This window comes from Metopolophium dirhodum, chromosome 1, assembly GCF_019925205.1.
Source record: "Metopolophium dirhodum isolate CAU chromosome 1, ASM1992520v1, whole genome shotgun sequence".
Taxonomy (NCBI): Eukaryota; Metazoa; Arthropoda; class Insecta; order Hemiptera; family Aphididae; genus Metopolophium; species Metopolophium dirhodum.
Genome location: NC_083560.1, coordinates 39,338,191 through 39,349,420, shown reverse-complemented (window position 1 = coordinate 39,349,420; position 11,230 = coordinate 39,338,191). Strand labels below are relative to the sequence as shown.

Sequence of the window (11,230 nt, the reverse complement as noted above, 5' to 3'; positions counted from 1 at the left end):
TTATTATTTAATTTATTCTTTTTGTACTGCATTATGGGTAATTACACATTTTTTTATAAGAAAAACAAATTAACATTGATAATTATTTATCTATTAAAAAATCTCATGCCGAGCGAGTTCAATAAAAAATTTAATAATTTATGGGCCACTAAATCAATTATGTCGATTGTTGAGGTAGCTTTTGAACCAATTATTTAAATAAGAGACAGGCAAAATCTGTGTGTTAACTCCAAAGAAAATTAAAATAATAAAATGTATGCTACAATGTTTTTAGTAGGTATTTGTAAATATTTAAATTTTTGAGTAGAGTATTTTTTAATATTTTTAACATTGATATCAAGCAAGCTTGATAAAAAAATATAAATACAGTGAAACTTCTGTATAACAAAGTTATAATATGGAAATGTCACTGTATATCATAACAAGTGGATTAACCATGATTCGTGAAGATAAACAAGCTGATCATTAATCAGGACTGTATGCACTGTGACGTTTAATAACTTTAGGCGCCGACAAAGATTCCAGTTTCTTAGTTACCAAAAAGAATTTGTTCATTGAGAAAATCAGCACACGTCTAAAAGGAATCATTCTGGAATTATTGAGTTCTACCCACTTTCCTGCTGGGTCAGTACAATTCTCACTTTGTACACAATATTCGAACTTGTAATCTGCTACCTGAAAAACACGTAAAAGACATTATGTTCTATTATTTATATATTAAATAAATAATTTTTTTTTTCCTATTAGCATACTATGTCAAAGAACTGCTCTTCTGCATTTCTCCATAATATTTGCGAGCCTTCAACATATATGTTTCCCTTCTTACTTTTCTCCACTTTGTACAGTTTGCATATCATAAACAAATAAGCAAAATTATTTAATGGGTTCTCAGTTCTTTTATTGGACAATTCCTTGCTGAAATTATATTTATTATATATTACACAAATGCAATAGTTTTTGAAACATAACAACACTTATTAATTAAATACATTAGATATTTTAAATTAAGTTTAAGATTCAAACAAATCTGCCAAATGCATACTGAAATAATGAGTGTTTTCTATGATAACTGATAAGAGACAAAAGTAAAGAGAAAAAACATAGAATAATATTATACGCATTGATTATGTAAATAAAATAATACCAAATGATCCGAAATAATGGCCCGGATATAGATGGAGGTATGTTTAAGTATCTTTCGTTTATCAAAAATCCAACTTGATTTTTATCATCACTCAACAATTTATTTACAAATTGCATTGTGCCATTATCACCATGTTTTTCACTCAAGATCAACATTAAGTTGTGTACATTTGCTATACTTTCACTTCTCTGTAATACATAGGTACATAAATACTTCAATATTATATTAAGTACAAATATTAAATCAGAATATTAGTGGCATTACCTGCTGTGTAATATTGATAATTGAAGATATTCCAAATACTTGGTTGTAAGAAGTATTCAAATTATCTTTACATTTCACGCTGTCAAAAGCTTGCTATATTATAAAAAAATTGCATTTTTACTAAGGAAGTTAGTGATATAAAATTACATTTTTAATTTTAAAACTCAAATGACCTACTTAAAGTTTTACAAATAAAATTACTTATACAATTTTCTGAATATTTTAATGTTATTATATCTATGATAAAATATACATTATGCTAACTACTAGGATATCAGCAGATATGATAAGAAGAAGACTAAGAAATAAATGTTATTGACCAATGTATTAACCATGTAGTAACAATGTATTAAATATTTCGCAATAGGTTTTTATATGAAAATCAGGGTTCTAATTATAATCATTTAATTAAAATGAACAGCAACCAAGTTTTATTATGTTTAAATAGTTTAAATTTTAAAAGTTTATGATATGACTTTTACAAGAGGACTCCACACTTGCATGTGTTGTGTCCGTCTTACAAACGCATAAGATAGCACATTAAGGTTCAGCAGTTCCAATTTTGTGTGTTACTAACTCAACTAGAAAAATAAACAACTCTTGAATCATTAAACTATACCTTAATCACTATGCTAATGTTGGATTGTTTAATCAATTCTGAAGACATATCAGGTAGATCAACTTTGACTTTTAAGAAAAGTTGTAGTAAAAACCGTTTAATACTATTAAAGTCTGAGTATTTTGGATAGCGGATAGCAAATTTAATGTTAAATATCTGAAACAAAATAACACATTAAGTTAATACCATAATATATACAAAACCAGTTACATGTGTATTATACACACGGTTTTATGCCATGGTGGTGATATTTACAAATTGTGGCAAAATTCATGTACCTACGTATGTAATAGGTGTTTTAACACTTTTATAAGTGATCTGAAATATGTTTGTCAAATAATCAATTTTTCTCAAAAACAAGATTTATCAATGATATTAATATTGAAACTATGTTATGAGAAGGATCGAATATAATATAGATATTGTGTAATAACAAATATTTTGGTGAACTAAGCCAACCATTTCCAGTGTTTGTAAATTTGGCTTGGAAACCAGCAACTTGTAAATATGTCAACTGTAAACTCGGATTATTATTAAAAATTATTTTGACAAACAAAGTTTTCACAAGATACAATGGTTGATACTTAGTCATTAAATTTTGTTGCTCATACTTAAATCCGTTTTTGTTTTTTCGACAAAAATTGTTGGATCTGAATCTTCAATCGGTCTTATTATCCCTAGCTATACGAGGAAAGCTGACACATTTTAATAAAATATTATGAGTGTTTGATCCTAAGATTTCGAATTGTCAACGGGATTGTTAATATATTTTTACTTAACCACCTGCTTAATATTGTTATTGTTGGTGCTCGATACAGCACGAACTATGGTTCGTCGAATTTTCGATTTGTTCTTGCGGGCTAGTGCGCGTCGTTTCTTTGCCCTCGTGGTCGTGACATGATTTGATTTAGATTGCATATTTCGCTTGAAAAAAAAACTAAAAAGATACGCGGTTCGAATCACCGTTGGCTAATAGACTAACAAGTATCTTTACGAAATGGTGACTTGAATTGTGTTATATTTTGATAACAGCGTTTTGTTTTCTAGCAGCTAGATAAGGGAAATAATATTCTGTCTCCACAACAACATTAAATATTGTTGTGGAGACAGAATATAAAAAATTTTTTGTAAACGTTTCGTTTTCATTGAAATGAATTATCTTTGATCAATGAGCCAAGTGATCCAATCCACAGAAATATACTTCTTGTATATAATATAATATATTACGGAGATTAAAATTTATATTTAATGAAAAAGAATGCTGTATAATAATATTTTTTAATGTTTTAATTGTAATAATAATACTTACCTAATTGTAATGCTTTAATTCATAATTTTAATAATGATGAATTATAATAATTTACTATAAATAAAATGTATAAAAAAATTTTCATTTATTTTTTAAATTAATTTTGCCCCCCCCCCCCTCCCCCTTAGAAAAATGTCTGGGGACGTCCGTGTAATATATAATAATTATATTTATATATAATATTATTCTCATATAGATTTATAATATATCCGTGAATCAATCTAATTATACTACTTAATGTGTTTTGTCTATGTTGCGATTGAGCCACAGAGAGAAAACAAATAGTGCACTGACATCCTTTTAAGACTATAATTCACATTTATGTGATTATGTGGTTAAAAAAGATTGAAAATTTAATAGAAGACTCCTATAGTATAATGTTTCAAAGGCAGATGAAATATATTAAAAATCCAGTCACAATTTTTTTTATAAGAATTTAAAGTTTAAATATTGACAAAATACGTAAAATGACGAACATTTGCAAATTATTTTGAGTTAGAAATTCATAAAAAAATTTTCTTTTTAAAACTAAGATTAGAAAATGTAATACAAGATTCCTCATAAGTTTTTCTGCTCTTATCAAAAAAATAATGTCCACAAGCAAATCAAATTAAATTTTAATGAGCGTTTGGAGTTCATATTTTTACAACATTTGATATTCACTCGATATCTTATATAACGATTTTCTTATTTTGTTGTAATTAAAAAACGAATGACTGTATATACTTGGTAAAAAACTAAAAAAATTGAAAACAGACAACGTTTGTAAACAGCTCCAAATGAGTCATATTATTTTGAAAATTGTATGGTGTATAGAAAATGCTAATATAAACATTCAGTGAAATTTCCAAGTATATACAGTCATTCGTTTTTTAATTACAACAAAATAAGAAAATCGTTATATAAGATATCGAGTGAATATCAAATGTTGTAAAAATATGAACTCCAAACGCTCATTAAAATTTAATTTGATTTGCTTGTGGACATTATTTTTTTGATAAGAGCAGAAAAACTTATGAGGAATCTTGTATTACATTTTCTAATCTTAGTTTTAAAAAGAAAATTTTTTTATGAATTTCTAACTCAAAATAATTTGCAAATGTTCGTCATTTTACGTATTTTGTCAATATTTAAACTTTAAATTCTTATAAAAAAAATTGTGACTGGATTTTTAATATATTTCATCTGCCTTTGAAACATTATACTATAGGAGTCTTCTATTAAATTTTCAATCTTTTTTAACCACATAATCACATAAATGTGAATTATAGTCTTAAAAGGATGTCAGTGCACTATTTGTTTTCTCTCTGTGGCTCAATCGCAACATAGACAAAACACATTAAGTAGTATAATTAGATTGATTCACGGATATATTATAAATCTATATGAGAATAATATTATATATAAATATAATTATTATATATTACACGGACGTCCCCAGACATTTTTCTAAGGGGGTGGGGGGGGGGGGGGCAAAATTAATTTAAAAAATAAATGAAAATTTTTTTATACATTTTATTTATAGTAAATTATTATAATTCATCATTATTAAAATTATGAATTAAAGCATTACAATTAGGTAAGTATTATTATTACAATTAAAACATTAAAAAATATTATTATACAGCATTCTTTTTCATTAAATATAAATTTTAATCTCCGTAATATATTATATTATATACAAGAAGTATATTTCTGTGGATTGGATCACTTGGCTCATTGATCAAAGATAATTCATTTCAATGAAAACGAAACGTTTACAAAAAATTTTTTATATTCTGTCTCCACAACAATATTTAATGTTGTTGTGGAGACAGAATATTATTTCCCTTATCTAGCTGCTAGAAAACAAAACGCTGTTATCAAAATATAACACAATTCAAGTCACCATTTCGTAAAGATACTTGTTAGTCTATTAGCCAACGGTGATTCGAACCGCGTATCTTTTTAGTTTTTTTTTCAAGCGAAATATGCAATCTAAATCAAATCATGTCACGACCACGAGGGCAAAGAAACGACGCGCACTAGCCCGCAAGAACAAATCGAAAATTCGACGAACCATAGTTCGTGCTGTATCGAGCACCAACAATAACAATATTAAGCAGGTGGTTAAGTAAAAATATATTAACAATCCCGTTGACAATTCGAAATCTTAGGATCAAACACTCATAATATTTTATTAAAATGTGTCAGCTTTCCTCGTATAGCTAGGGATAATAAGACCGATTGAAGATTCAGATCCAACAATTTTTGTCGAAAAAACAAAAACGGATTTAAGTATGAGCAACAAAATTTAATGACTAAGTATCAACCATTGTATCTTGTGAAAACTTTGTTTGTCAAAATAATTTTTAATAATAATCCGAGTTTACAGTTGACATATTTACAAGTTGCTGGTTTCCAAGCCAAATTTACAAACACTGGAAATGGTTGGCTTAGTTCACCAAAATATTTGTTATTACACAATATCTATATTATATTCGATCCTTCTCATAACATAGTTTCAATATTAATATCATTGATAAATCTTGTTTTTGAGAAAAATTGATTATTTGACAAACATATTTCAGATCACTTATAAAAGTGTTAAAACACCTATTACATACGTAGGTACATGAATTTTGCCACAATTTGTAAATATCACCACCATGGCATAAAACCGTGTGTATAATACACATGTAACTGGTTTTGTATATATTATGGTATTAACTTAATGTGTTATTTTGTTTCAGATATTTAACATTAAATTTGCTATCCGCTATCCAAAATACTCAGACTTTAATAGTATTAAACGGTTTTTACTACAACTTTTCTTAAAAGTCAAAGTTGATCTACCTGATATGTCTTCAGAATTGATTAAACAATCCAACATTAGCATAGTGATTAAGGTATAGTTTAATGATTCAAGAGTTGTTTATTTTTCTAGTTGAGTTAGTAACACACAAAATTGGAACTGCTGAACCTTAATGTGCTATCTTATGCGTTTGTAAGACGGACACAACACATGCAAGTGTGGAGTCCTCTTGTAAAAGTCATATCATAAACTTTTAAAATTTAAACTATTTAAACATAATAAAACTTGGTTGCTGTTCATTTTAATTAAATGATTATAATTAGAACCCTGATTTTCATATAAAAACCTATTGCGAAATATTTAATACATTGTTACTACATGGTTAATACATTGGTCAATAACATTTATTTCTTAGTCTTCTTCTTATCATATCTGCTGATATCCTAGTAGTTAGCATAATGTATATTTTATCATAGATATAATAACATTAAAATATTCAGAAAATTGTATAAGTAATTTTATTTGTAAAACTTTAAGTAGGTCATTTGAGTTTTAAAATTAAAAATGTAATTTTATATCACTAACTTCCTTAGTAAAAATGCAATTTTTTTATAATATAGCAAGCTTTTGACAGCGTGAAATGTAAAGATAATTTGAATACTTCTTACAACCAAGTATTTGGAATATCTTCAATTATCAATATTACACAGCAGGTAATGCCACTAATATTCTGATTTAATATTTGTACTTAATATAATATTGAAGTATTTATGTACCTATGTATTACAGAGAAGTGAAAGTATAGCAAATGTACACAACTTAATGTTGATCTTGAGTGAAAAACATGGTGATAATGGCACAATGCAATTTGTAAATAAATTGTTGAGTGATGATAAAAATCAAGTTGGATTTTTGATAAACGAAAGATACTTAAACATACCTCCATCTATATCCGGGCCATTATTTCGGATCATTTGGTATTATTTTATTTACATAATCAATGCGTATAATATTATTCTATGTTTTTTCTCTTTACTTTTGTCTCTTATCAGTTATCATAGAAAACACTCATTATTTCAGTATGCATTTGGCAGATTTGTTTGAATCTTAAACTTAATTTAAAATATCTAATGTATTTAATTAATAAGTGTTGTTATGTTTCAAAAACTATTGCATTTGTGTAATATATAATAAATATAATTTCAGCAAGGAATTGTCCAATAAAAGAACTGAGAACCCATTAAATAATTTTGCTTATTTGTTTATGATATGCAAACTGTACAAAGTGGAGAAAAGTAAGAAGGGAAACATATATGTTGAAGGCTCGCAAATATTATGGAGAAATGCAGAAGAGCAGTTCTTTGACATAGTATGCTAATAGGAAAAAAAAAATTATTTATTTAATATATAAATAATAGAACATAATGTCTTTTACGTGTTTTTCAGGTAGCAGATTACAAGTTCGAATATTGTGTACAAAGTGAGAATTGTACTGACCCAGCAGGAAAGTGGGTAGAACTCAATAATTCCAGAATGATTCCTTTTAGACGTGTGCTGATTTTCTCAATGAACAAATTCTTTTTGGTAACTAAGAAACTGGAATCTTTGTCGGCGCCTAAAGTTATTAAACGTCACAGTGCATACAGTCCTGATTAATGATCAGCTTGTTTATCTTCACGAATCATGGTTAATCCACTTGTTATGATATACAGTGACATTTCCATATTATAACTTTGTTATACAGAAGTTTCACTGTATTTATATTTTTTTATCAAGCTTGCTTGATATCAATGTTAAAAATATTAAAAAATACTCTACTCAAAAATTTAAATATTTACAAATACCTATATAAAAATTATAAATTATAGGTAATTTATTTTATCTTTAGGAAAATAGAAAATTGGGCAGCATAAATGTTAGATGCACCTGACAACATCCCACACTGTGTAGTACAAATAATGAAGGTCAAAATACTGCTAAAAGAATATAAAAATATTAGAGTTCAATTGTTTTTCTGTGAAGCTGTGCATCCACGAGCTAGTGTGGGTCAGCTTATCCTTATAATAAATAAATACGATGTGACACAGATGCACCTATTAATGTCCTCGTAAAAAGAACTGACGGTTTGTGTTCTAAAGCTCTTACCACAAATTTATTTGTCAAGGTCTACCTATATCTATATTTTATTAGATGCAAGTTTTGTGTGTGAACTTAACTAAAATATACCATTTTGATTAGTTAGAATCAGCTAGAAATTGGGCCACCGACCAACAGTTTGTTTAAACAAATAACTCTCTTTAGATTAAAACATTTTTTATTTTAAATTTTGGTACAAAATTCCTCATAAGTTTTTATCACAATTACTAATATAAGCTGACAGACTGTATTCGCTCATGATCGTTTTTGGTATTAGACATTGGCCATTACTTATTTGACGTGCAAGACATTCATTATTTAAAATATATATTTAAAAATGTAGAGAAGCTGTTTTCATGTAAATTTCATGACGAATAATTCAATCAGGTTTTTAAAAACTTTTAGGTAATTATAATTATAAATAATTTATAAAACATTTTCAAAAGTATTTCTTATACTCTATAAATGTTTTAACACTGTTCAAACACTTCGAAGGCTTTGAAGAAGACTGAGAAGAACCCATGTCGTTGGTAAACTAAAACAAAATTATGAGATCGTTAAATTGTATATTTATTTATTACAAACATCAAAATGTATTATACCTTATTGGTAAGACAATAATTATTGATGTATATTATGCATTATATTTTTAGGATTACTAGGTATATATGCAGTTGTAAGTGTCGAATAAAACAAATGTTTAAATATATTATGTAAACAGAATCGCTCTAACATACAAAATAATGCACTTAATTTAATTTATCTTAAACAATTAATATTGAACCAAAAAATACGTTTTATTATTATTTAATTTTCCATCGTAATCTCGATTTTTACGTCATACGGAACTGCTCGAAAAATTAAGATAAATATTATTTAATAAGGTAAAAACAGCGCACTGCAAACAAAATTATTTTTTCCCGTAAAATAATAAAATAGGATTTTAGTGTTAAATATTCCCTAAAACTCGAGAACGATTGAAATTATCATAACCCGAACAATGCGAAATAGTTTTATATCCTTAATTTATATACATATCAGAATGGTTAATTATGTAAAAAATACCAATAAAATAAATTTTTGAAAAATAATTATAATTTATTACCTACTTGTAATGTAAAATGAAATCAAAAATGAAATTAATTTTCAAAACTATAATAACGTTAAACGAAAAAAATCATATAGCATTTCTCAAAAATATAATTTTATATCGTTTTTGTAATGGGTGATTTTACTCAAATATTACTTAAAACATAATATAAAAAGTGATTCTTCGTTAATGTGTTTTGTCTATGTTGCGATTGAGCCACAGAGAGAAAACAAATAGTGCACTGACATCCTTTTAAGACTATAATTCACATTTATGTGATTATGTGGTTAAAAAAGATTGAAAATTTAATAGAAGACTCCTATAGTATAATGTTTCAAAGGCAGATGAAATATATTAAAAATCCAGTCACAATTTTTTTTATAAGAATTTAAAGTTTAAATATTGACAAAATACGTAAAATGACGAACATTTGCAAATTATTTTGAGTTAGAAATTCATAAAAAAATTTTCTTTTTAAAACTAAGATTAGAAAATGTAATACAAGATTCCTCATAAGTTTTTCTGCTCTTATCAAAAAAATAATGTCCACAAGCAAATCAAATTAAATTTTAATGAGCGTTTGGAGTTCATATTTTTACAACATTTGATATTCACTCGATATCTTATATAACGATTTTCTTATTTTGTTGTAATTAAAAAACGAATGACTGTATATACTTGGAAATTTCACTGAATGTTTATATTAGCATTTTCTATACACCATACAATTTTCAAAATAATATGACTCATTTGGAGCTGTTTACAAACGTTGTCTGTTTTCAATTTTTTTAGTTTTTTATCTATAAATATTAATGGTAAATATAAATTTAATATATTGTTACAATAGCAGTTGAAAAATATTAAAAATACATAAACACTATTTTATTTATAAGCATTTATAGTTCGAATTTTGACAAATTTTATCGAATTTAAAATTTAATAATTATTTTGTAGTTAAAACTCAAGCGATAACACAAAAGACTTGAAAATATAATAAAACCATAAAATCTTATCGTCAAACATACCTATGCCCAACTACCTACTCTCTGAAAACTGTTTTCCAAGGCATTGTTATCAATTAAAACAGACAATTTAATTACTGTTGAAAGTGAAGCTTGACGAACTAATGACTTTAGTATTAATACAATAAGTAATAACACGACTATATTATGATTATGTATAATATAATATATAAGTAACGTACAACTTGGACAATTATCTGTGACTATACACACCGTATGACAGTGTCCGTGTGAGTGAGTATTACATACATCAAAGGCCCTATATATATATGCACATTTTTAGGTCTTCCCGTATCCCTATATAATATAGAAGGGGATAGTAAAATTTTTGCACAGCTATATCGTAACTGTATAATTATCTATCAGAAATTACAATGTACACGCACGTGTGTTTACATGGTTTAAATATTAATATTAATTGTATATTTCAACATTTACCTATAAAAAACAATTGCCATATGTATTTAAAAAAAAGTTGTTTGATTGAAAAATGATCTAAGTGTACAAATAGTGTTGTAAAATTAACACCCGTCAATTTTTTTTTACAATTTATTACAAATATCATTAAATTTAATATACTTACTAATATCATAGGCTGATTGACTGTTTTCGCTCAGAATCGTTTTTCTTATACAATGATATTATATTATTGAATTCAGATTGAACACCATCCATTACAGTGACTGACTTTTAACCTACTGTACAGCAGAGCGACAACCACTTGCCTATCTTTTTTATGTTAATATTTAGTGGAATCGATAGCCGACGGAATTTATTCCTATTCAAATTTCCATACTAACCATTCAGCACTATTTAAAAAAGTTCAGTACAGGCATCAATGTTGATGCAATG

The 11,230-nt window shown here is 26.5% G+C and overlaps 2 protein-coding genes across 2 annotated transcripts; one reads left to right on the top strand and one right to left on the bottom strand.

The window, feature by feature from the left end:
- Nucleotides 1–435: 435 nt before the first annotated feature.
- Nucleotides 436–4,781, bottom strand: LOC132938204 (BRCA2 and CDKN1A-interacting protein-like). The gene is made up of 6 exons (XM_061004907.1): nucleotides 4,764–4,781; nucleotides 2,028–2,183; nucleotides 1,409–1,501; nucleotides 1,145–1,332; nucleotides 753–915; nucleotides 436–675 (listed from the first exon to the last, which is right to left on the bottom strand). Exons 1-6 carry the CDS (start codon nucleotides 4,779–4,781, stop codon nucleotides 466–468), a joined length of 828 nt encoding a protein of 275 aa, XP_060860890.1. The 3' UTR covers nucleotides 436–465.
- A 525-nt stretch (nucleotides 4,782–5,306) lies between these two features.
- On the top strand, nucleotides 5,307–7,816 carry LOC132938195 (BRCA2 and CDKN1A-interacting protein-like). Its single transcript, XM_061004900.1, has 6 exons — nucleotides 5,307–5,441; nucleotides 6,069–6,224; nucleotides 6,751–6,843; nucleotides 6,920–7,107; nucleotides 7,337–7,499; nucleotides 7,577–7,816. Exons 1-6 carry the CDS (start codon nucleotides 5,307–5,309, stop codon nucleotides 7,784–7,786), a joined length of 945 nt encoding a protein of 314 aa, XP_060860883.1. The 3' UTR covers nucleotides 7,787–7,816.
- The last annotated feature ends 3,414 nt before the right edge of the window (nucleotides 7,817–11,230 follow it).

Bases quoted from the DNA above. Each gene is read 5' to 3' on its own strand.
- LOC132938195 (XM_061004900.1), top strand. From the start codon at position 5,307: ATGCAATCTAAATCAAATCATGTCACGACCACGAGGGCAAAGAAACGA. The intron at 5,442-6,068 runs GTGGTTAAGTAA...ATTTTGTTTCAG, and splicing joins ACAATAACAATATTAAGCAG to ATATTTAACATTAAATTTGC. The intron at 6,844-6,919 runs GTAATGCCACTA...TATGTATTACAG, and splicing joins TTATCAATATTACACAGCAG to AGAAGTGAAAGTATAGCAAA.
- LOC132938204 (XM_061004907.1), bottom strand. The intron at 1,333-1,408 runs GTAATGCCACTA...TATGTATTACAG, and splicing joins TTATCAATATTACACAGCAG to AGAAGTGAAAGTATAGCAAA. The intron at 676-752 runs GTATGCTAATAG...CGTGTTTTTCAG, and splicing joins AAGAGCAGTTCTTTGACATA to GTAGCAGATTACAAGTTCGA.